Here is a 25,138-nt window from a genome sequence, read left to right as displayed (position 1 = left end):
ATATTTGCATGCGGGTGCGCCACGGCCAATCGGCGGCGGGCCCGGGCGCGTGCGCGAGCGGGCGGGCGGTGGCCGGCGGGCGGCGGGCTCAGTCGGAGGATGGCCGCAGCCGCGGCGGGTGGAGCGCCGGGCACGTCCCCCGGCCCCACCGCCAGGGCAGCGCCGCAGGCGCTGCGGAGGCGCGGGGACTCACGGCGCCGCCAGGCCGCGCTCTTCTTCCTCAACAACATCTCCCTGGACGGGCGGCCCCCGAGCCTGGGCCCCGGGGGAGAGAAGCCCCCGCCGCCGCCGCCACCGCCCACCGAGACCCGCGAGCCTCCGGCGCCGCCGCCGCCTCCGCCTCCGCCGCCGCCCGCGCCCCCCGCCGGCCTGCCCCTGCCCGGGCCCGGAGGCAGGACCCCAGGGCCCCAGGGCCTGCTCAGCCCCGCTCCCACGCCCACCGGCTTGGGCCTCGGCCTCGGCCTGGGCCTGGACGGGCAGCGCCAAAGGTGAGTGCGGCCCGGGTCACCTGGAGCCTGGAGGCGGCGGAGTGGCCCGAGGCTGGGTCAGCGCGGGGGTCGGGGTCACCTGGCAGTCACCCAGGGTTCAGAGTTGGAGTAACTGGGCTCCGGGTCAGTGGAGTGGCCCTGGCTGGGTCAACGCAGAGGTTGAGGTAGCTTAGGGGCCTGGCAGCCCAGGACATAGGGTTGGAGTGACCTGGGGCCATCAGCATAGTGGGCAGGGTGGCGAGGTGGCCGTGGGCTGGCTCAATTCATAACATGGGGCTGAGGTGACCTGCGGAAAACCAGGATCAGCCCATGACACAGGGCTGGAGTGACCTATCAGCATAGGATTTGGAGATCAGGAGGTGACCCCGATCCCCTGTGAGCCCCAGACACATGTTGGGGAGTCCTGAGCCCTGTCAGTGAGGGACAGAGACTTAGGGTGTCCTGGGTCTTGCCAGCCCCGGAAGGGAGTCTTGCGGGCCCCTCCCCAGACTAAGGTGTCAGAGTCAAGGGTTTTCTGGGATCTGTCAACCACCTGGACATGTATGTTAGGGTTTCCTTGGGCCTTGTTGATCCCCAGACTTAAGGGTCATGGTCCCCTTAATCCTGCCACCCCTGAATACGGGGTCAGGGTCTTCTCGATCTTGTCAGACCCCAAACACAGGTCAGGGTTCCCTCAACCCTTGTCAGCCCCCAGACACGGAGCCCTGTCTGCTCCAGACACACACACCCCTCCCCAGCCCATTTCATCAGTTCACTGGACACGGGTCTCATAAACGTCCACCATATGTTCCCCTTCGTTCTCTGAACTGGGCGAACCCCCCTGTGGGCCAGGGATCTTCCTGCACTGTGACCTCTCCCCAGAATCTCCCACACCGGCCCAGACTCCCAGCCCACAGCTGGTGGTCCCTGGAGCCCCCCATCACCCTCTCCTCCTTTGTCCTCTCTGAGCTCAGTGTCCCCTGGGCCCATCACATCCCAGGTCACAGGCACTTTCCCTGCCCTTCACCCATCTCAGAGCCTCCCTGACCCCGAGCCCTGCCCCTCTAGTCTGTGCCCCCTGCCCACCTGCTCTGGCTGCTGGACACCCCACTTCCTTCCCCCAGAGACCTTTTCACGGGCCCTGGAGGTATGCAGAGTCTCGCAGCTGGTGCTGCACGTGGGTGGGCCGAGCCCTTGAACTCACCGCAGTCCCCTGGTGTCCAGAGGCTCTTCTTACCTGGAGGTCATGATGGCTGCACTGGCTGTCGTTGCCTCACAGCCCTGGTCCTCAGGCAGTTCCAGGTGATGGTTCTTCTGAGGGACTTCGGTTGGGAGGTGGAGGCCAGGGTATGGTGCTTGTGGCTAGATTTCTTGACTCTACATTCGGAGTCCTTCTGAGTGGCCCTGAGGCCACTGTCACACTACGTAGGTAGACTTCAGCAAGAGCTGCATCTGCACAGGCTAAGAAGCCTGAGCCTGTCCGCAGATGAGCCTGGCCAGGGCTCCGAAGGGAGTCGGGGGCTGGTTGGGACAGAGTGGTCTGCTTGTCCCAAAAGTGGCAGTAGGTGTACCATGTCCCTGGGGAGACACGGCTGCTTACCCGACGGGACTGAGAGGAGAAAAGACTGCTTTCTTGGTGGAAGTCACTCCACTTTAAAACAGCCCCAAAGCTTGCTTGTCCTCGGCTGGCAGACTCCCACAAAGTGGTCCTGTCTCCTGGCGGCCCTCAACCCAAGGACAGTTTCCTGGTCACACCAGGTCTCCTTCAAGCCACTCTAGGGCAGAGCGGCACAGCTGTCCGCTGTGTGAGGCCCTCACTCCCACTTGGCCTTCACATCCCCAGTCAGATGTCCCTCCTGCCCTTCAGGCTGCACCTGCCCATGCAGACTCTGCCCCGCCTCGGTTTCTGCTACCGAGCCCAGGGCCCCGCCCTTGGGTCTGACGGATGGAGGGTTCCTGGGGTGGGCACTGTCTGTTTCTCTCTGCTCCGGGAGTCCAGAGGCAGGGCTGTGGATAGTCACTGCTGAGTGTGGGAGGGTGGCTGGCCTAGCGAAGTAGGCTGCCAGCTACTGGCTGTGGGCTTCAAGGGACACTTGTTCTGGGCATGGAGAGAGTGCTGAGGGTCTTTTCCCAAAGTCTGTGTCATGAGAAGGGTGGTCTGAGCCAGGCTCTGGGAACAGACCTGGTTGGAATTCTGACTCCACTGTTTATGAGCTCTGTGACTTGGAGCAGGTGAAACCGCCTCTCTGAGCCTCAGTTTGCTTCCCTGTGAAATGGGTTTGTGTGAAGTACTACCTGCCAGAGGGTCTGTTAAAATCAGATGGATGGCCAGACTCAGCAAGGGTGGCTTGGCCAGACCAGGGCCAGGGAATGGAGACTCTTGTTACATCCAGGTTGCCCAGGGCATGCTCACAGCTCGACTCACGGTGGAGAGTTTGTGTGCCACACTCAGGCAGTCTGGTGTGGCTTTTTCGCTGAGCCAGAGAGTGAATCCTCAGAACCCTTACCTTCTTCCCTTGAACTTCAGACTCCCTAGAATTTTCTTTTCATATCAACTCCATGGTCACTTAACACTTGGCAGGTTCCAGGCTTCCCCAGCTGGTCAGAAGCGGGCGTTCAGGTGCTCTGCCTGACCCACCAGGCCTGTGCCCTCCTGCTCTGCCGCGGTGTCACACTCCCCTCCCCCGTGGAAAGCTTGGCAGCCTCATGCAGCAGCAGGGTTCCCTCTGGCAATCTTGGAAAGCCTCGTCCCAGCAGGGCTTTCAGCCTCCCTCAGGCTGCAAGCCTCTCCTCTGGAGTGGGAGTGGGGAGGGAGGCAGGAAAGCAGCAGCCCCTCACTTGGCTGGCCTGGTCTGTGCTCAGAATTCACAGTGCCATTGTCAGCGCTGTCCCTGTCTCTGCACCCAGACACTGGCCAGGTTCAGGGAAGGAGCCCTGAGAACACGGAGTGGCCTTGATTCCAGCGCCCCTGCCGTGGTCAGGAGGGCAGCAGGTGGCAGAGTCTGGTAGCGGAGGCTGGTGCACAGAGCTCGTGGGATGCAGCTGCCAGGCCCACCCCATCCGGCTCTGTGCCTCAGTTTGGCCCCTGTATACTGAGGGCTGTGAGGACTGACTTGATGTGTAAGATGCTTAAAATAAGGAAAGATAAAAGGAGATAGCAATGAAGACAGCGGTGCACGAAACCAGCTGGGCTCAGGTGCTCAGCTTGCTGAGGGGAGAGGCCTCTCCTGCAGGGACCCAAGACCAGCAGGAGGAGCCAGGTCAGAGGTCAAGCAGCCTGTAGGCTTTGGGGTATGGGCGCTTATTGTGCCAAGGGCCCATGGCATCTGCCAGGCGCCTCCATGGAGACCGCCGCTGGCCCAGACCCTGTCAGTGAGGTCCCAGGTGTGCAGGAGCCATTGGGCCCCACCTGGGAAATTACCTGAGGAAGAGAGCCTGAGAAAGCCACGCGGGACTGCTCCTGGGGCCTCTGAGCCTGCCTGTGGGGCGTGACGCACACACCTCCCCAGGGATGGTCTTGTCTCCACTGGGCCAACTTCACTGCCCAGCTCAGGTCCTTTTTGCATGTCCACCTCCAGCAGAGCACCGTCTCAGGCCAGGGCAGGTCCTGCCTCATCGCCGACTGTGGGTCAGTGCTTACCCAGCCCCTACCTGGGGCATTCCTGGTTGCTGGGCAACAGGCAGGAATGGACAGTACTGAGACACGGTCCCAGGATCACGGGTGATGCCAGGGCTGCTGCCCGTGGGAGGATGAGGGCCACATGTGAGCTGAGCATCCAGTTGAGGGGGATATAGCCACGGGAGGACCTGGAGAAGGAGGGTCCAAATGGAGGGAACCCCGGCAAGGGCCCTGAGGCAGGGAAAGGACTGGCACAAGGAGTGGAGGGCAGTGAGGGTGGCCTGGCTGAGGGGGAGAGGCTCCTGGGTGTCCCTGGCCGGGGACTGAGCAAGCTGTGTCAGTGCTGGGGGTAGCTTCACTCACTGAGATGGGCAGAGCGGGTTGGCAGGACGTGTGCTTGTCTGCCCTTCAGCCCTGCAGAGCCACTGCCAGGCCCCCATGTCCCCTTTCCAGGCTTCCACTAGGCCCCTTCCAGAGGTACTTCTGCCTGCAGCCTGCTGTGGGCACGCATGACCTGTCTCACCCCATTCCTAGGCCCGAGGGAGCTCTTGGGACCCCTAGGCTGAGCTTCGAGAGGCAGTGGGCAGACCAGGGCATGCCCAGCCTTTCATCTCAGCACTCCGCCCCACCTCAGGCTCTTCTGGCCTTGGGTGGCCCTTCCTAGCACTCAGGTCTGCCTGCAGACCTGCTTCTGGCCCATGGCCTGGGCCCCCTCCCCGAGAGCAGAGCACGGTACCGAGGCAGCCTGCCGTCTGCCCCCTAAGGCCCCACCCCCTGAGGCCCTTCTGTCCTCCTCACAGAAGGCGCGTGGCGTCCCAACGCTGCTCCCTCGAGTTTCTGGAAGACACAGTGGGATGTCCCTCGGGTCAAAGGTAAGGACCCTGCCTCTCTCCTGGGGCCAGGATGGGTCTGGGAGGGGCAGAATGACCTGCTTTTCACCTGCAGAACCAAACACATATCCGGATCCCCGAGACACAAGGGCCTGAAGAAGACACACTTCATCAAGAACATGCGGCAGTACGACACCAGGAACAGCAGGTATGGGCGCGCGGCCCACCGTGTCCTCCCTCCAGCCCGGTGGGACCTCGTCCTGCCTGTGTCAGCAGCCCTGTCCTCCTTCAGCTCAGGGGACTCGTCCCCACAGCCCGTCCCTTGTCCCCTTGGAAGTGGGCCCTCCTTCCCTCGCACCCACCTCCGTTCATATTCCCTGAGCGCCGGAGTCCACAGCATGTCCTGGGCGAGGGGCCGCCCAGTAGACTCTGGTCTTGAGTAGAAATGCTGAACGTTGAGAACACAGTGGGGATGGGCAAAGTGGTGGGGTGGCCAGAGGAGAAGGAAACACAGAGGGTACCTGGCTTCCCTGAGCCAGGCGCACAGCCCTGTGTGGGAGATGCCGGGTCCCTGGTGCCCACGTCCCTCACGCCCCACCCTCCTGGCCCTGAGGCCATCGTCCTGACCCTGAGTAATCCTTCCTGCTGGAGGCTGTGCCCAGGTACCCACCAGGTAGCCCTACTTGGGGAGTGCTGAGTCTTCCCCATGATGGCCGTAGCTCAGACAGTCCAGGACCCCCAACACTGTCCCCACGATGGGCTCTGTCTGGTGCTTAGGAGGAGGCCCCAGGCAGACCGAGTGCTAGCCTGGCCAGGAAAGGGGTCTCCTACCATCATCCTCCCTGCTGGACTGGGGCTGGGCCAGGCAGAGCTGTGCCCAGAGGGAGGAAAGGCCAGCCCTCCTGCCATGTGCCCCACATAGGGCCCCTCTCGGGCCACTTTGGCTTCAGACTTGGAAGTTGGGGCTTCCTTATGCTCTTAGGCTCCTGCCCTCCTGGGATGCCTGGGGACTGGCTCCTTCAGCCAGCCAGTCCTCGGGGCCATGCCTCTGCTGTCCTGCACCACCTGTTCTCTCCTGGATGACCTAGCCTCCGGCTTCCACCCTGCCTGCACAGTGTTGTACGTCATGTGGGAGGGCTGCGCTCACTGAGGGGACGAGACACAACGCCCTGAAACTCCTAGAAAGACTGGCGAAAGCTGGGCGGCCAGATGGACCAACCCTGGCTACTGGGCCCCCTTAGCTGGGCATCCCCTGACCCTTGGGACAAAGCCCAGCCTTAATCCAGGCAGGAAGGGGTCTCCTGGGAAATGCCAGCCACCCTGTTCTGACCCGTCCCTCCTGCAGGATTGTGCTGATCTGCGCCAGACGGTCCTTGTGCGCAGCCTTCTCAGTCCTACCCTATGGAGAAGGCCTGCGAGTCAGGTGAGTGGCTGATCCCCAGCCAGTGGGGGCTCCACACCCTCGCAGCTTTATCCAGGGGCCAGCAGACCAGCTTCTGCTCAAGCTTCTCAGGGGCTCCAAAGGCCCTGTGGGTCCTGGTTCTCTGGGAGGTGCTGCTAGACATGGGTACCTGGGACATTCCTGCTCAAGGGTATGGAGGTGGGAGTGCTGCCAGCCTCAGGCTCGGCTCCCAGCCTCCGCGAGGTCAGCAGTGGGGAATGGCAGCTGTGTACCGTCCTATGCATTGCAGTGACCTGAGATTGGACAGCCAGAAGCAAAGACACCCGTCTGGCGGCGTTTCTGTGTCTTCCGAGATGGTCTTCCAGTTGGAAGGTGTTGAGCTGGGGGCAGATGGAAAGGTGGGAGCCAGCACCGTGCTCAGTGGGAGCACAGGGCTTATGCATGTCTTCCGGGAAAGTAAACTCAAAGATGTGTTCGACTGAAATCCTCTAAAGTGTGAGGTCCCTGTGGGAGGAGGCCAAGAAGCCTGTGCAGACCGGTCTGGTGGCTGGGTGACAAGATCGGCTCTAGTGGTGAGGGTGAGGGGCTCAGGACTCCTGGACCAGGAGAAGTTCCAGCTGCAGATCCCAGTGAAGGATGGGGCATTCTGGAACCCCCGAGGGAGTGAGCAGCATCAGTCCTGGGTAGTGGGAGCTGTAGCGGCCAGGAGGGAGCTCACTGGACCTCTGGTCTTGGACGGGGCAGCAGGGCTGAGCCTGACGCGCTGCCTCTCCAGGTTGTGTCTTACGCCAAGTTCCTGTACCCCACCAACGCCCTGGTCACGCTCAAGCCAGACAGCCACGGCCCAGCGCCTCAGCCTCGGCCCAGCGTGCCCCGCACTCTGCTGGGGTCCCGCTGCAAACCTGTCCCACCCAGGGCAGCACCAGCCAGCTCGGAGCTAGGTAGCCAAGGGCCCTGACCGGGGGCAGGACAGATGGCCACGGGTGTCACATCCCAGCCCATGGTCCTTGGGGAGGAGGCTTGGGGAGCAGGCTGGCCATGACCTCTCAGGAGAGTGGGACCCTCACCAACGGCTCCAGGGGTCCTTTGTCATCAGGACACCCTTCCTCCCACCCAGCCCCAGGAGAGAGGACCACACCTGGAGCCCCTGAACCCCACTCTCCTTGTCCTACAATGACACCCTCCACCCAGCTGCCCCCTGGCGCTGACAGACCTGCCCCAGGCTGGGGTCAGCATAACTGCTGACCCAAGCTGTGGGCTCGTGGTGGGTCAGGGCTGCCCTCTGCCCGCAGGGGCCGACGCAGGGGATGCCCTGGAGTACAACCCCAATCTGCTAGATGACCCTCAGTGGCCCTGCGGCAAGCACAAGCGTGTGCTCATCTTCGCGTCCTACATGGTAGGGGGGGTCACCCCTGGGGGCGGCTGAGGGGTCAGCACTGAAGGGGTGTGCAGCTGCCTCCCCTGGCTGGGCAGATGCCCCTAAGCTGCATGGGGATGGTCTTCTCTGCTGCAGACCACGGTGATTGAGTACGTGAAGCCCTCTGACCTCAAGAAGGACATGAACGAGACCTTCCGGGAGAAGTTCCCCCACATCAGGCTGACGCTGAGCAAGATCAGGAGGTGAGGAGGCCTCGGTTGTCCCCAAGCCTGTGGCATCCCCGTGCCCACAGCCCAGCCAGCTCAGCCCTTCTCTCCTATCCCCCATGGAGTCCTGAGCTTGAGAAACCCAAGGCCCCTCTCCTAAGCCCACCCTCCTTCTGTCCAGCCCTGGCAGCTCCCTGCCACCTCCTTGGTCAGGCGCCCTCAGTTCAGTTCAGTTCAGTCGCTCAGTTGTGTCCAACTCTTTGCGACCCATGAATCACAGCACGCCAGGCCTCCCTGTCCATCACCAACTCTCAGAGTTTACCCAAACTCATGTCCATCGAGTCGGTGATGCCATCCAGCCATCTCATCCTCTGCTGTCTCCTTCTCCTCCTGCCCCCAATCCCTCCCAGCATCAGGGTCTTTTCCAATGAGTCAACTCTTCGCATGAGGTGGCCAAAGTACTGGAGTTTCAGCTTTAGCATCAGTCCTTCCATTGAACACCCAGGACTGATCTCCTTTAGGATGAACTGGGTGGATCTCCTTGCAATCCAGGGGACTCTCAAAGAGTCTCCTCCAACACCACAGTTCAAAAGCATCAATTCTTCGGCGCTCAGCTTTCTTCACAGTCCAACTCTCGTATCCATACATGACCACAGGAAAAACCATAGCCTTGACTAGATGGACCTTTGTTGACAAAGTAATGTCTCTGTTTTTGAATATGCTATCTAGGTTGGTCATAACTTTGCTTCCAAGGAGTAAGCATCTTTTAATTTCATGGCTGCAGTCACCATCTGCAGTGATTATGGAGCCCCAAAAAATAGTCTGACACTGTTTCCACTGTTTCCCCATCTATTTCCCATGAAGTGATGGGACCAGATGCCATGATCTTCGTTTTCTGAATGTTGAGCTTTAAGCCAACTTTTTCACTTTCCTCTTTCACTTTCATCAAGAGGCTTTTTAGTTCCTCTTCACTTTCTGCCATGAGGGTGGTATCATCTGCATATCTGAGATTATTGATATTTCTCCCGGCAATCTTGATTCCAGCTTGTGCTTCTTCCAGACCAGTCTTTCTCATGATGTACTCTGCATATAAGTTAAATAAGCAGGGTGACAATATACAGCCTTGATGTACACCTTTATTTGGAACCAGTCTGTTGTTCCATGTCCAGTTCTAACTGTTGCTTCCTGACCTGCATATATAGGTTTCTCAAGAGGCAGGTCGGGTAGTCTGGTATTCCCATCTCTTTCAGAATTTTCCATGGTTTATTGTGATCCACACAGTCAAAGGCTTTGGCATAGTCAATAAAGCAGAAATAGATGTTTTTCTGGAACTTTCTTGCTTTTTCCATGATCCAGAGGATGTTGGCAATTTGATCTCTGGTTCCTCTCCTTTTCTGAAACCAGCTTGAACATCTGGAAGTTCATGGTTCACGTATTGCTGAAGCTTGGCTTGGAGAATTTTGAGCATTACTTTACTAGTGTGTGAGATGAGTGCGATTGTGCGGTAGTTTGAGCATTCTTTGGCATTGCCTTTCTTTGGGATTGGAATGAAAACTGACCTTTTCCAGTCCTGTGGCCACTGCTGAGTTTTCCAAATTTGCTGGCATATTGAGTGCAGCACTTTCACAGCATCATCTTTCAGGATTTGAAATAGCTCAACTGGAATTCCATCACCTCCACTAGCTTTGTAGTGATGCTTTCTAAGGCCCACTTGACTTCACATTCCAGGATGTCTGGCTCTAGGTGAGTGATCACACCATCGTGATTATCTGGGTCGTGAAGATCTTTTTTGTACAGTTCTTTTGTGTATTCTTGCCACCTCTTCTTAATATCTTCTGCTTCTGTTAGGTTCATACCATTTCTGTCCTTTATCGAGCCCTGGCTGCTGCTTATTCCTGCCCGCACCTGCGGGGGCCCCCACACCAGCGCCCACAGCCCCTGAGCCGGCCGCTGACCGTCCGCACCTGATCGGTAGGAGGTCAAGGCCCCACATGAGCTGCCCACACACCCCCTCGATGCCTTGGCACTGCCCTTCCCTCCCCACACTGGTCCCCTCGCTGCCACAGGAGGGCAGGGACCCAGTCCTCTGTGGTGTCCGTTTGTGGACAGTGCGGGTGCTGTGGGCCGAACAGTGACCAAGACCAGCCTACCGCTGCCCCCGACCACCCCAGCTATGGGCCCTTGTGCTGGGCCGCGCCCTCCGGGAGGAAATGGCGTTTTTCCCAGGGCCCAAAGACACGCCCCCCAAGCGGGGAGTGGCCACTTCCCAGCCCCACAGCCCGTGGCTCCGTGTGAACCCGCAGTTTGAAACGAGAGATGCGGAACCTGTCCGAGGAGTGTGGCTTGGAGCCCGTGACCGTGTCCATGGCCTATGTGTACTTCGAGAAGCTGGTGTTGCAGGGTAAGCTCAACAAGCAGAACCGCAAGCTATGCGCCGGCGCCTGCGTGCTGCTGGCCGCCAAGATCAGCAGCGACCTGCGCAAGAGCGACGTGAAGCAGCTCATCGACGTGAGTACGGGCCGCCCCCCCCTCCCCCCCGCCCCCGCCCAACCCTCCGGGTCTCAGAGGAGGGCCCCGGCCCGGCCCCTGAGGAGGGGCCCGGCTCAACCTCTCTTTCTTCTTGGACGCAGAAGTTAGAAGAAAGGTTTCGGTTCAACCGACGGGATCTCATCGGCTTTGAGTTCACAGTGCTCGTGGCCTTGGAGCTCGCTCTGTACCTTCCTGAGAACCAGGTGTTACCTCATTACAGACGCCTCACACAGCAGTTCTAGCCAGCCAGCCTCCACACCCTGGCTTCCAGTCCTAAGCACACCACACCGCCACGGTACTTTTGAGAGTCCTTCTGCGTGCTGCTGAACAGACCTGGGGCTCTGTCAGTGCTTCTCATTTTCCTGTGCCCACGACTGCTCTGGCACCAGGACTTTGGTCTACGGCGTCCAGTGGTGAATCCACCGTGCTTCTCCTCTGCGTCACCCAGCCGCCTGCTGCTGTCAGAGCCGCCGCGCTGGTGTCTCGTGGAGGCCTGGGTTTCCAGACCCTACTGCAGACGCTGGATTGCTGGACTTAACCCATTGGAGCATTAATCTCGGTTATTTGGGGTTTTTGGAGGTGGAGACCGCACTGTGGAACCCCCCACCCCCTCAGCCCAGACCCTAGGGGTGTCTGCCCACCTCCCCATATCCACAAGCAGAGCTCTGCGTCAGCCTAAGCCAACGGGGGCAGACTCCTGGTTAGTTGTGATCTCATTTTTTACTCTCAGACCTCTGTTTTCTCAAGGATCGCGTCACTGTGAAGTCCTGAGGGCCTGGGTGGCAGATACCCCAGCTGGCCCCTCCATGGAACCAGCCTGCACCACGCAGGGATCTGTCTCACCAGAAAACCCCACTTGCTTATGACACCCAGGACCTTCAGAATGACTGGATTGCTGGTTCTTGATCTTCCTAAGCAATATGGCGGGGGGGGATGTATTTATTGTCATTTAGGATTTGGTTCTGTGGGTCTTTTTCTAAGGGAACAAAAACTGGTTAAACAACGTCTGCTGAGGATGTGACCTGAACCACACTTGATCCTCCAGCAGGGAAGAAGACAGACCACTTTAACTGTCCTGCTCACGAGGGTAAAGGCTCTGCCTTCCTCCCAGGCAGGAAGTGAAAGCCACCTTGGCCAGAGCAGTGGTCACACCAGGCAGACCCCAAGGGCTGGTCGTTGTCCAGGGCAGGCCTGTGTCCAGCTAGTCCGCCTCACCAGGCTACATGTTACCCAGTTCTTCCACTTGCTGCCCCACCATAAACCCTGAAGACCTAGGACTGGAGCTTCTCCTTCACCAGCCAGCTGCTCTCAGAAAGGACCATCAGCTGAGCCATCAAGCTGCGTCCCACTATTGTCCCAAGAACCTCACTGAGGGGGCGCCGGGGTAGCCCCACACTGCATCCTGTCCATGTGGACTGGTCGTTCTGCAGAAGAGATGCCAGCCCTTATCAGCGCATTCCACCACCAGTAGCTCAGCAAGATCTCAGTCCAGGAGGGCACAGGGACCCCTGCAGGGGTGCAGAACAGCTGCCCTACCCCACTCGCTGCTCTTCTTCCTTGGTCACTCACTTAGGTTCAGGAGGACTGCAGGAAGGAATCCGAAGCTCAACTCTGTACCCAACCTTATTTATCGAGTGCCTCTTTCCTGTTCTCCCCAGGACACCCCCAAACTCTGATGTGCACCAAGGGGGCTTGAAGGATGAAGCTGCTAGGCCCCAGGCAATCCTTGAAGGTGTCCAGTATCTCAAGGAGACTTCTGTTACAGGCACCTAAAGGGACCAACTTCCAAAATGTACGTGCTGGTTTACAGTTAGCTTTGAGGAACACATCTTGAGAATTTCGGTACAAATGTTAGAATGGCAATACAGTGTTTATATAGTGAGAACTAGTCATTCACCAGGCCCTGTAACCTTCCCTTTAGTGTGTTGTGTCCTTGTTAATGTCAAGAGCTGCCACTGTGTGGTACTCAAGTGAAGCCAGTATTTAAGGAATTAAACTTCAGCCTGAACTATCACCCCAGACACCTGTGTCCAAGGGGCTGGGGCTACTCCCTCAGCGCCTAGGAAGCACCATAGGCTTAAAAATGTGTGCTAAGTGGCTGTCTGACCTCACTGTCAAGTGTCAAGGATCTGTTTGCAAAAATTAATGTATTTGTGCTTTAAGTAAAAATTTGGTTTTGCAACACGTGTCATAGGCTGTCTTTCAGCTATCATCCCCAACACTCCAGAGCCCAGAAAAGCCCACCCCCCCCCAAAAAAAAAAACACAGAATGAAGCAAATAAGTTTTCACTATTTATTTATAACAAATATTCCATGTCCGGGATCCTCTTCAGTCAGAAGTTCCTGGAACAAAAAAGGACAACACTAAAACCTGGTTTCTGAAGCATCCTAGGCCCCAGTGCCCAAACTCCAGTCCTCTTACTTTGAGACGATGCCATCAGCCTTGGCCAGCCGGAGAATGGAATCATCTGACTCGCCCTAGGGAAAAAAGCAGGTTGGGACCAGCTGCTCTTCTAGCCAGAAATCCCGCCCAGCTGCCAACTGGTTGGACCAAGTGGAGACTAGCTAGCAACAGGCAGACCGCGGACTCTGCAGTGGGGGACAGGGTCTCAAGGAGGTCCCTGTGACAACCGGAAAGCTCCGAGGTTTTCCAAGGTGGGGTGGCCCTTTTTATGGATCCTGAGCGTCCTATTTCCACCCCCAGGAAGAGGCTGGCAACCAGCACAATCTGATCCAACAGGCTCCAGTCCATTTCGCCAACAAACCCGCTCAGGCTTGGGGACAGCGAGGGGGACGCTATTCCGGTTCAAAAGCCCACAAGGTAAGCGCGGAGCCCCGAGACACACACCATCCTGCGAATGGCCCCACAGATAGCGTAGGTTTTAAACTGGCCGTTAAACCTGCCCGTCACTTTGTCAACCTAAAAATTGAAAAAAGGAGTCATAAAGAGGTGCCCAAGCATCTTCGGGTCGAAACTTGAGGTTTGGAAATCAACGTGCAAGTCCGCCCGACCTCGCCCCCTCACCCAGCGGATAAGCCCTGCGGCCGCACAGCTCACCTCGGCCACGTTCATCTGGATGGACGCGTGGTCCTTGGCGCCGATGATACGGTTGCTGGCGGAGCTGCAGGGGAAGCGCAGTCAGCGGGGAGATGTAGGTTGGGTGTGGGGGGGAGGGGATGTAGGTTGGGTGTGTGGGGGGGAGGGTGCGTGGGGTTTAGGGGCAGGAGAGGGGGACGCTCACCATTTCCGCGGCACATACAGGTCCACGAACTCACCGGCGTCGTTCTGCATGTTGAGAGAGCGTCTGCGGGAGCCCAAGGCGGCTTCGTGAGGGCGGACCGTGTCCGCGCGCCCCTCCCAGCCCAGCCCCGACCACCGCGCGCCAGACTATGTTCCCGTCCCGATCCCGGGCCCAGCGCCGTCCCCCTACCCCCCGACCGCGGACCCTAAAGCCGTTCTCCTGCACCGATCCCAGACCCTGTGCCATCCTCCCTCCCGACCTCGGGCTCCGCGCCGTCCCCCTTGCCCGGACGCCGGCCGCGCAGCCCACCTGATGGTACCACGATGAGCTCGAGCGCAGAAAGGAAGCGCCACTTCCCCCGGCAGCGCTATTGGTGGGAGGGGCGGGGCCTCGGCGAGTACTTCCGGGTGCCGCGCCCCGCCGCGAGTTTGCGCGCGGGGGGGGGTTCCGGTCACTGTGACGCGTTTCCGCTTCCGGTGGCCGGAAACTTCCAGGCGTCCCACGGATTTGGGCGGGCTGCTGGTGCGAACTTGCGAGACCGCAGGTGGGCGCGTCTTCGCAGCGGTGGTTTTCGCCCCCGTGGGCGCTTCCCGCCGCAGGGATGGGCCAGTGCCAAGGGCCGCCCAGGCAGGACCCGACCCAGGTGGGAGGGCGGGAGTGCTGGCACGAGCCGGGTTGTCAGCACGTGGGAGCTACAGACCGCTCCGGGGGTCTTACTCCAGGGCCAAGTCAAGTACCGCGAAGATGGACACAGAACGGGAGCCGCTGGTTATAAGAGCAAGAGCGAGCCCTGGGGTCCTGAGGGAGGAGTGGCAGGGCTGGGGTGATGGGCTCCTCCCGAAAATGGAACTTAACTGCCCCAGAAACCCGGGTCTGAGCTGGAAAGGAGCTTGGCCACGCCTCGTGGAAGCCAGGTCAGACCCGCACGGCGGGTGGTCAGCACTATTCAGACCCTGCTCAGGATCCTTCCGCCACATCAGTCCCACTCCATCCTCCCCGGAGCAGTCTATGCCAGGCCCGTCCCTGGTGCGAGGGTCTGTTAATGAAGAAAATAGAGAAACTCCAGGCTGCAGAGCTAACTCCAGAGCCCTCCGTCCCGCAATCCTGTGATTGTGCCCCGCCGTCTCAGCTGAAACACCCCCTTGGGACTTCATCTTTCAGATGAGAGAGAGGGCCCCCTCGGGGGTCGACTCCAGAGCTTGTACACCCCGCCGCCCCTGCTGCCCAGGGCCGAGCCCGGCAGTGGAGTCTCCGAAATCCCGTTACCTCTTACTCGGCAAACCCTCCCGGTCCTCCAAGATTGGGTCCCACCTCACTTCCCCCACTCAAGTCTCCGTGAAGTCGCACAGGTGAGGGCTCTGTCAGGGCTGTGTCTGCTCACCTTGTGGCGACTGCGAATGATCCTGGTCGGCCTGTCCTCACGGTGCCCCATTTGAGTCACAGCCAACTTCTGTATAGGTCCGGGAGGGTTTAATATCTGGGCCTGGTCAGGGCTGAGGCTTCTCATACCTGGAAACCAGTGTTCGAGTGGGCAGTGTGTTTGCTTTTGCTTCCCCTGGGCTCTGGCAGCTGGGCCTCAGGTCACTGAGGCCAGTGCCCTGTAGGAAGGTCATCATTCCCTGTTGGTGCCAGCTGGAGAGATGTGTGCCCTTTCCAGGACCCCCAGCACATGCAGGGACATCACGTGTTTATGCTTGTGGTTGTATTATGGACCAGGGTTCTTGTCCTCCCTGCATGCATGTGTACTAAGTTGCTTCGGACTCTGCGACCACATGGACTGTAGCCCTCCAGGCTCCTCTCTCCATGGAATTCTCCAGGCAAGAATACTGGAGTGGGCTGCCATGCCCTCCTCCAGGGAATCTTCCCAACTCGGGTTGAACCTGGATCTCCTGCACTGGCAGGTGGATTCTTCACCACTAGCACCACCTGGGAAGGCTTTCTTGTCCTCCCTAGTCAATAGAAATTGATATGAGATGAGATAAGAAATTCAGGCAAGGCTTTATCAGGGTTCCTGCTGCAGTAGGAAGGAGTGAAAACAAGTAATAGGTTCCCTTGTTCGCTCCATTATGTGGCGTGAGGGTAGGAGTGGGTCCAGGGATTGGGCTGGAGGGGAGCTTAGGTGGTTTGCCCATCTCTGGTAGTGTTGAGTGCAAGGGGCATGCGCTGGTACTGTGTTTTTGCTTCCAGCTCTTTAGAAGGGGCAGTTGGATTTTTAATCTGTGTCCTGTCCATAGTTTGCTTCACTTGCACGTGTAACAAAATCCACTCACACCCATTAGAATGACTACAATGAATTTGAAAAAATAAGTGTTGAGGCTGTGGAGAAATTGAAATCCTGTGCATTGTTGGTAGAAGGTAAAATGGTATAGCTGCTGTGGAAAACAGTACAATGGTTTTTCAAAAACTTAAAAATAGAACTGCCACATGACCGAACAATTCCACCGCTAGGTTACTTACCCAAAAGAAAGCGGTGTCTTGAAGAGATTTGTACAGCCATGTTCACAGCAGCATTTTTCACAATAGTCTAGGATGGAAGCAACCCACGTGTCTGGGTGGGTGAAGGGATAAGCAGGATATGGTCTGTGCACACAGTGGAATGTTGTTCATCTTTAAAAAGGAGGGAAATTGTGACAAGCATATGGATGAAACTTGAGAAACTGTGCTAAAATAAGCCAGTCACAAGTACAGTGTAATTCCAGTTACACAAGGTGCCTAGAGGAGTCGAATAACAGCGGCGGGGGCTGGGGGTGGGGGTTAGTGTCTAATGGGCATACAGCTGCATTCTGCAAGGTGAGAAAGTTGTAGAGATGGATGGTGGTGATGGCTGCACGACGGTATGAATGTATTTAATACCACTGAACTGCACACTTAATGGTCAAGGTGGGAAGTTTTATTTATATGTATATTATCACGATAAAAAACATTTTAGATACTGTAGGACACGCATGGACACACAGAAGACAACACAGTCTCTTCCGGGTGGGGCCAGAGTTCCTCAGGCCAAGTTCTTCAAAAGGAAGCTCTGTGACCCCACCCCCTGGCAGTGAAATGTATATGAATGAGCCCCTCTTTGAGAAACTGCTTTGTCTGTTTAAATAAATTTTAAAAATAAGAAGAGACCCTGCTGTCCCAGGTCCCACAGACAGGAGCAAGTGGTCCCTGAAGGGAGCCAGCTGGGCCTTCCATCAGCAGTGCCCCTGTCATCTGAAGTCGGGCGTGGGGTCGGGGGGGCAGCTGCTCAGGCTGGAGGCTGAGGGAGGTCGAACTCAGGAGAGATGTCCCTGCCTGTACTCTGCCCAGCAGCCACTATGGGGCGCCCAAGAGCTGTGCGTAGCCCTGCAGGCATCCCTGGGCGGGGCTCAAGGACAGAGGCTCATCAGTCGCTTTCCTGCTGGCTGTAGGGGGCTGGCCACCTCCCTCAGGCCTCTGGCCCCCAGCCAAGGGGTGACTTGTTTACTGAGCTTCCTATGAGGTCTCCAGGTTGGGAAAGGGCCAGAGGCTGGGTGGGATGAAAGGGTTGGGGGCAGGAGGACCTGGCACTTGAAGATACTGTCCTCTTGGGGCAGCCCCCAGGGGCTCAGAGCAACAGCTGTTGAGCAGGGTGGTCCCCATCAGGATCCTTGAGCACCTCCAGGCCTGCAGAACCTACACCTCTTCCTGCCCCCTGCACCCCAAGTGCTCTAGATCACCCACCTTGCATTATCACATCAGGACGACAGGCTGACCTTGCACCCTCCTCCTGCCTCTTAGCTGTGTGGCCAGTCACTTAGCTGTCTCTCCTCCCGGCTGTAAAGTGGGGACAGTGGTAAGAGCACCACCCCGAAGGGTTAACGCATCTGGGGAGCTCAGAGTGGATGCGGCAGTCAGGGTCCTCAGCACCCCGCTGTCAGCACCGGCATCACTTGTCACCCTCGTCCCCATGCCGCCACCATCATTTGGGTTGTTATGCCGTGACCCCAGGTCTACACGGCTGTAGAGCTGACTCCTGGGTTGACTTGAAGCTGCACTCTCACCACCTGCATCTCACACAGGACCCCATTCAAGCTGCCCAGGAGGGTGCCAGTGGCCAGAGGTGTTGGGCGTGTCCACGTCCAGCATCCACTGCCCATTCACCTGCACTGTCCTGGGCCCTAGCCCATGGCAGGTAAGCAGGGCTCAGATGCATGGGACACAGCCTTCCCGGGCAGGGGGCTGAGGGGCACCTCCTGGCTCCTCCCAGAGCAGCTGTGTCTGCGCTGGGTGGGGCCCGGGCAGCCTGACACGCATTGTGTGTGGAGGGGAACCAGCCCCGAAACCAGGAAACCCTCCTTCCGGGCCTGGGCGCGGGCCCAGGGTGAGCCACAGGTCAGGGCCAAGGGACAGGATTCTCCCCGTGCAAACCTAGCCAGGAGTTGCAGCCACCAGCCCATCCTGCCTGCACTGGTTCCCTGGGAGAAGGTCCAGCTCTGGACACAGACCTGCCTCAGAGGGACTCCAGCAGGCCCTGGTGCCACCGCCGCCAGCCACAACTCCAAACCGTCCTCCGGTTTCAAGGAGACAGGCGGTTCCGTCTGACTCTGTGAGTTTAAGGGAGGTCCCAGCAGGTGTGCAGCCCCGGCATGTAGGTCTGACCTCAGTGACCTGGGGTGTGGGGCCTTGGGCAGGGGCCACTTTCAGGGCCAGGAGCCTGAAAGTGTCTAGCCTGTCACCCTTTCTGCTCTATTTTACTTTGTCATTCTATTTTATTTGTTGTTGTTCAGTAGCTTAGTCCTGTCTGACTCTACGAGTCCATGGACTGTAGCATGCCAGGCTTCCGTCTTTTACTATCTTTCAGTGTGTGTGTTAGCCGCTCAGAGTGTCTGACTCTTTGCAACCCCAGGAACTGTAACCCACCAGGCTCCTCTGTCCATGAAATTCTCCAGGCAAGAATACTGGAGTGAGTTGCCATTTCTTTCTCCAGGGGATCTTCCCAACCCGGGGATCAAACCTGGGTATCCTGCATTACAGATGGATTCTTTATCCTCTGAGCCACCAGGGAAACCCAGAGTTTGCTCAAACTATTCTACTGTGTTAGACTTTTTCATTGAGATATAACCCACACGTGGTGATAAGGAACACAGACCCTAAGTGCCCCCCCACCCCCCTGGTTTTTACATCTGCATTCACACATGCAGGCAGAGTGTGCTGCAGACTGTGCTGGCATTGGGGCAGCATCTGGATGGGCCTCTCCCCTCCCCACCTGGCTCCCAGGAGGCCTTTACGGACCTCTTTCCCAGTTACATGTACAAACATTCTGGAGGTGGGGTGGGGGCCTAAGCTGGGCACCTGGACCCCCACTGACTCGTAACAGAGAGCACTATGAGATCAGAGACACCCAGGAATGTCTCATCTTCTGGCCCCACCCCTCCCTCGGGGCCAGGCCACAAGGGCTGAGCCAAGGGACAGGAATGGAGGCACTTCCACCCCAGGCGTGCACGCAGCAGCCAGCTGACTCATCCCAGTGGACACGCCACAGGCTCACCACGCTGGCCAGAGGCCAAGACATTCCAGCCAAACTGGGTGGAATTTCAGGTTCAAAGCAAGAAGGCTGCAAGGCCCACCTTTACTCCTGGGCCAGGCCTGCCAGGGGGACACCAGGTTCTATCCCCAAGCTGACCTCTGACCCCACCCAGGTGGCCCCATGGCCACCCTGAGAGGATGTGCAATTATGAGCCCACTGTACAGAGCAGGAAACTGAGGCCAAGGGAGAGGAAGTGGCTCCCCCAGAGTTACAGAGCCAGGGCACAGGGCAGGGCTTGACCCAGCCTGGAGCTCTGGGGTGGGGGGATGGGACATAGTGCACCAGAACGGGGCCTTGGACAGGAAGACAGGAACCCCCCAACACTGCCCCGTGCCCAAGCCCAAAGCTGAGCCCTAAGGAGGCTTAACTTCGGAGCAGGGGTGTGGGGGTCCCTCATCTGCCCACTGGGGACACCCAGCTGGGAGCCTGGAGTGGACTCGAGAGGAAGGCTCTCCCTTGGGCCCCTGGTGGTGATAATCTGCCCGCAGGTTATCTGAGCAGCAGGCAGTGAGTGTGTCAGCAGCTGCTGGAACATGCCCAGAGGCAGAGGTTTGCTGGGCCTGGAGAGTGCAGGTGGAGGGAGAGAGGACCCAAATTCCTGCCCCGGTGAGGAGCCTAGCCCAGGCTTGTCTCACTCTGCCCATCCCCAGCTCTCCCCTCCCTGCCCAGCTCTGCAAATCCTCTGAGGCCCCAGGATGTCCAGCAGGGCCCAGCCAGGAGGTGCCTCTGCCCCCCCCCACCCACTATGACCTCAAGCAGATGACTGAGGGCAGGTGGCTGTCCTGTGGCCCCAGGCGAGTCCTGGGCCCTGCAGCGTTCAGGACAGGTGACCCCTGTCCCCAGGGAGCTCCTGTCCCTGTTGTTGTTCAGTCACTAAGTCGTGTTTGACCCTTTGCTACCCCAGGGACTGCAGCACTCCAGCTTCCCTGTCCTTCACTATCTCCCAGAGCTTGCTCAAACTCAAGTCCATTGAGTCAGTGATGCTATCCAACCATCTCATCCTCTGTCGTCCCTTTCTCCTCCTGCCTTCAATCTTTCCCAGCATCAGGGTCTTTTCCAATGAGTCGTCTCTTCACATCGTTGCATCAGGTGGCCAAAGTACTGGAGCTTCAGCTTCAGCATCTGTCCTTCCAGTGAATATTCAGGGTTGATTTCCTTTAGGATTGACTGGTTTGATCTTCTTGCTGTTCAGGGGACTCAATGGTCTTCTCCAGCACCACAGTTTGAAAGCATCAGTTCTCCCGGAGAAGACGACAATAAGCATCTCATCTCAGGAAGGTCTGGGGCAGTTGGGTCTCATCTGGGAATGTTCCTTCCCCACCCTGCCCAGGATACACAGCAGTACACTGTCCTGACTTAAGGAGGGGAGGTTGCTGTGACCACAATTGGGTGGAGACCAGGGATGCTGCTCGAAACCCCACAGCGCCCAGGATGACCCATAGGGAGGCGTCCAGCCCAGAATGCCAGTGGGGCCTGGTCTAGGGCTTTGAAGGCCAATGGCCCCTCCAAAGGGGCCATAGCTCAGGTGGTCAGGGAAGGCCTCTCTGAGGAGCGGACATTGTAAAGCAAGGACCAGCCATGGAAGGTGCCACCCCTTCCCACTGGTCACCCTAGTGCCCAGCAGCCTTTGGAGAGGAAAGCCAGGGGCTCATTCGGTGGTGGGGGTGGGGAGAAGCAGGCTGGGATCTGGTGCCAGGCCTGGGGAATCCAGAAGGTGGAGGGAAGCCTCTTACCACCCCTCCTCCCGGGCTCCTGGCTCCCAGTAGCCCAGGCTACATTCCTCCCAGGGTGGGCAGGTGATGGGAGCTCCGAGCATTCCAGTGGAGATGCTGGAGGCCTGAAGGCTGCTGGCATCCACCTCCCATGGGGCCCAGACAACCTCCTGAGGCTCTGCCCCATTCGGCTTCCTGGGGCTGGTGCCATAGGCCTCCCTGAGGACGCTTGGGTCAGGCGTCCCAAAGAGATGCGGACATAGGTCCAGCCAGGAGCAAGCCTGCAGGATAGGGACTGAGCACCTTGCAGATAAGGGCAGGACTTACTAGCCCGGCAGCCTCCTGACTCCTGAATGAAAGGCCGGGTTGCACAGAGCCTCAGAATCATGGTGCTAGCGACAGGCACAGTCCACAGAACCCTCTGATGCCCTGTCTCCTGTCTGTAAGACAGACTTTTGTGCCCATCAGATCAGGGGCCTGCCAAGCTACCAGCACACGGCACAGAAAAGGCTGCTCCCTAAAGCCCCACTAGGTGAGTGGTGCTGAGGGGCTGGGGCTAAAGATGAGGTGAGAAAACAGAATCACTGCCATTGGCTCGGTGGGCCCAGAGAGGTCGTGCCTCTGACCTGAGGTCACACAGCAAGCCCCAGATGGAGTATGGAGGCCACAGGAGACCAGGCTTCCAAGGAGGGGTGACTCTCAATTCCCACCCACTGGGGAGGCCAGGAACGGACTCCCAGAACCACCCTCCCACCCCCAAGATGAAGACCAGCTCCCAGGAGACCCACCAGCGCCGTGCCCGGCACGAGCCTTCCAAGTCTTGAATGTTTACATTCCTGTAGGAAATACCTCCCCAGAAGAGCCCAGGACGAATGTTCTGTAAATGTTGAAACTTGAGGCAAACAGAGGCCTGAGCTGAGCCCCACCCACCACCCTACCTCTCACTGCGGCAGAGGCCCCGCGGGGGTCCTGGAGGGGACCTCCTGAGCTGCCGGCAGGACAGAGCCCTGGGCGGGCAGATGGGGGTCCAACTGCAGGTTCCCCTATGCCCCCCACCCCTTCCATGGTCTCAAGCCATCCTTTTATGAAGTTGGGGTGACAGGAGATGGGCTTGGTTGGGGTGTCACTTGCACTTGAAGCTCTGGTGGCCCTGGGTGAGCCCCAGTACTCAGGGGGGTTCGCAGTCAGGCCCTGAGGCGCAAGCCTCAGGCACAAGCCCTGCGTGTGACCAACGGCCCCGTGTGTGCTTGAGGAAGACAGGGTGAGTCAGAGTGAGTCAGTCTGCTGTTTACGGTTGAGTGTCTTGGTTCCCCACAGCCCTAAACACAAACCTGCACCTCTCCCATGCTCACGGGATGCACGGGACCAGCTGGCGAGCGTGGGGGCTGTGTGGCTGTGGGTGGCCCGGCACCCAGAGGTGACTCAGCCTCTGCCATCTCCACCTTTCGGCACCAGCTAAGCTGCGCCTCCCTGTCCACCTGGGAGAGGCCAGTGGCCCAGGTGTGCCCCAGCTGCCAGCCCCTGGTTCCAGCAGCTTCTTCAAAGAGCCTGCGTCCCAGGCTCGGTGTTGTGACAGGTGTGGACCTGCCCGGTGCCCGAACCACCTCCCTTCTGCTCACCCGCTGATGGCATCTGGGCTGGTTCCCCTCTGCAACTGTTACAGAAAGGGCTGCCACAAACATTCATGGAGGCGATTCACATGGACCCATCCCCGGGAATGGAGGTGTGGACCCACGGGGACACTGTGTTTCACCTTTCAGGAAGCACAAGACTGTTCCACACCCACACCATCTGCATCCCCACCAGCAGTGTGGGTGCCCCGACTCCCCAAATCTTTGCCCACACTTGTTGCTGTCGGTGTTTTTTACTATGCACTGTGGCCGCTGCACAAGAGGAACAGGGGCCTGGGCGCCAAGCCCTCTTCCCTCTGACCTGCCTGCCCCTATCCCAGGCCTCCAGGCCAATGTGAAGGCAATGGGGCACAGGTGTCCCAGCATTCAGCCATGACTGCCCAGCACTTGCTCAGCATAGGACTCAGGACACTAAATAACAAAATAATAAGGTGAAATGTAATAAATCAAAATATTACATAGTTGTTGGAGGAAGAAAGGGGGAATGTACCCTGGAGCTGGGGTCTGTAGGGTGGGCCGAGAGCGGGGTGGGAGATTTCTGGTGGAAGGCGTGGTCTGTGCAAAGGTCCTGTGGTGCAAAGGAGCACTTAGCATTTGTATGGAGGCCAGTGAGGCTGGACGCTGCGGGCTCTGAGGGGGTGAGGGGCTGCTCAAGGACCTTGGAGGCTGGGGGGGTGGGGGTTCCGAAGACAGGAACGACGGGGCAACCTGCCTCTTAAAAGCCACCTGAGGTTACAGACAGAGGAGGGACCCCTTGTTACAGTCACAGCCGGGGCCCTCAGGGTGGGTGGGTTGCAGTCCCCGGGCAGCATCCAAGTCAGGGCTCCCAAGGGCTGTGCTCGGCCCCTCCTGGGAGGAGATGTCACAGGTTTCTGCCAGCCCAGGGCACGTGCCCATTTGGACTGCAGAGGACGGACTAGCTAAGTGCTGCCGCAGGCCTCTTCCCCTTCCTTGGCCTGGGAAGCCAGGCAGCCCTTGCCCAGAGCATATCCTGGACAGATAGACAGCTGTCGACCTCTCAACATGTTGTCTCAGGCCCCCTTCCTGGGTCACTGCACTGCCTGAGACAGCTTTCCCCAAGAGCCTGCGGGCAAGATGCAGGCCCATGGCAGGGGCTGGCCCCCACACTATCCTCCTCTTTCTTTGGTATGGCGAGACACAGGGTGGTCAGGGCCAGCCCTGCCCCCTCTGCTCACCTGGTCAGCAGGGTGACAAGAGTCCCTGCCTCCCCCACTGGCCCAGGAATGGCTGCACCAAGCACAGTGGGGCCCTGTCACCACTTATCCCTCCCTGCCCATGGTCTAGACCATTCAGGTATGACCTAAATCAAATCCCTTATGACTATACAGTGGAAGCGAGAAATAGATTTAAGGGCCTAGATCTGATACATAGAGTGCCTGATGAACTATGGAATGAGGTTTGTGACATTGTACGGGAGACAGGGATCAAGACCATCCCCATGGAACAGAAATGCAAAAAAGCAAAATGGCTGCCTGGGGAGGCCTTACAAATAGCTGTGAAAAGAAGAGAAGCGAAAAGCAAAGGAGAAAAGGAAAGATATAAGCATCTGAATGCACAGTTCCAAAGAATAGCAAGAAGAGATAAGAAAGCCTTCCTCAGCGATCAGTGCAAAGAAATAGAGGAAAACAACAGAATGGGAAAGACTAGAGATCTCTTCAAGAAAATTAGAGATACCAAGGGAACATTTCATGCAAAGATGGGCTCAATAAAGGACAGAAATGGTATGGACCTAACAGAAGCAGAAGATATTAAGAAGAGGTGGCAAGAATACACAGAAGAACTGTACAAAAAAGATCTTCACGACCCAGATAATCACGATGGTGTGATCACTCACCTAGAGCCAGACATCCTGGAATGTGAAGTCAAGTGGGCCTTAGAAAGCATCACTACGAACAAAGCTAGTGGAGGTGATGGAATTCCAGTTGAGCCATTTCAAATCTTGAAAGATGATGCTGTGAAAGTGCTGCACTCAATATGCCAGCAAATTTGGAAAACTCAGCAGTGGCCACAGGACTGGAAAAGGTCAGTTTTCATTCCAATCCCAAAGAAAGGCAATGCCAAAGAATGCTCAAACTACTGCACAATCGCACTCATCTCACACACTAGTAAAGTAATGCTCAAAATTCTCCAAGCCAGGCTTCAGCAATACGTGAACTATGAACTTCCAGATGTTCAAGCTGGTTTCAGAAAAGGCAGAGGAACCAGAGATCAAATTGCCAACATCCACTGGATCATGGAAAAAGCAAGAGAGTTCCAGAAAAACATCTATTTCTGCTTTATTGACTATGCCAAAGCCTTTGACTGTGTGGATCACAAGAAAGAGATGGGACTACCAGACCACCTGACCTGCCTCTTGAGAAATCTGTATGCAGGTCAGGAAGCAACAGTTAGAACTGGACATGGAACAACAGACTTGTTCCAAATAGGAAAAGGAGTACGTCAAGGCTGTATATTGTCACCCTGCTTATTTAACTTCTATGCAGAGTACATCATGGGAAACGCTGGACTGGAAGAAGCACAAGCTGGAATCAAGATTGCCGGGAGAAATATCAATAACCTCAG

The 25,138-nt window shown here is 57.8% G+C and overlaps 2 protein-coding genes and 1 long non-coding RNA gene across 6 annotated transcripts; 2 read left to right on the top strand and 1 right to left on the bottom strand.

Moving 5' to 3' along the window:
- Nucleotides 1–67: 67 nt before the first annotated feature.
- Nucleotides 68–12,613, top strand: CABLES2 (Cdk5 and Abl enzyme substrate 2). Of its 2 annotated transcripts, none has more exons than XM_006072301.4 (10): nt 68–488; nt 4,887–4,958; nt 5,032–5,124; nt 6,262–6,339; nt 6,608–6,716; nt 7,094–7,259; nt 7,611–7,714; nt 7,832–7,938; nt 10,206–10,410; nt 10,533–12,613. In XM_006072301.4, the coding sequence occupies exons 1-10, from the start codon at nt 100–102 to the stop codon at nt 10,671–10,673; spliced, it is 1,464 nt and encodes a 487-aa protein (XP_006072363.2). In that variant the 5' UTR covers nt 68–99; the 3' UTR covers nt 10,674–12,613. The 2 variants fall into 2 exon arrangements, with proteins under 2 accessions (XP_006072363.2, XP_025119596.1); XM_025263811.3 differs by lacking the exon at nt 10,533–12,613 and adding an exon at nt 9,751–9,873 and having other exon boundaries at nt 10,206–10,342.
- Nucleotides 12,614–12,710: 97 nt separating this feature from the next.
- On the bottom strand, nt 12,711–14,105 carry RPS21 (ribosomal protein S21). Of its 3 annotated transcripts, none has more exons than XM_006072298.3 (6): nt 13,983–14,081; nt 13,674–13,736; nt 13,490–13,553; nt 13,280–13,351; nt 12,854–12,909; nt 12,711–12,774 (listed from the first exon to the last, which is right to left on the bottom strand). In XM_006072298.3, exons 2-6 carry the CDS (start codon nt 13,721–13,723, stop codon nt 12,765–12,767), a joined length of 252 nt encoding a protein of 83 aa, XP_006072360.1. In that variant the 5' UTR covers nt 13,724–13,736; nt 13,983–14,081; the 3' UTR covers nt 12,711–12,764. The 3 variants fall into 3 exon arrangements, 2 of the variants coding, with proteins under 2 accessions (XP_006072360.1, XP_044783385.1); XM_044927450.1 differs by lacking the exon at nt 13,983–14,081 and adding an exon at nt 13,933–13,957; XR_006544188.1 differs by having other exon boundaries at nt 13,197–13,351; nt 13,983–14,105.
- A 93-nt stretch (nt 14,106–14,198) lies between these two features.
- Nucleotides 14,199–16,790, top strand: LOC123329052. The gene is made up of 2 exons (XR_006544191.2): nt 14,199–15,022; nt 16,603–16,790. It is a non-coding gene; the product is annotated as an uncharacterized LOC123329052 (long non-coding RNA).
- The last annotated feature ends 8,348 nt before the right edge of the window (nt 16,791–25,138 follow it).

The sequence above is a fragment of the Bubalus bubalis genome, chromosome 14 (assembly GCF_019923935.1).
Source record: "Bubalus bubalis isolate 160015118507 breed Murrah chromosome 14, NDDB_SH_1, whole genome shotgun sequence".
NCBI classification, from domain to species: Eukaryota; Metazoa; Chordata; class Mammalia; order Artiodactyla; family Bovidae; genus Bubalus; species Bubalus bubalis.
This window is presented reverse-complemented; position numbering and strand designations above follow the sequence as displayed.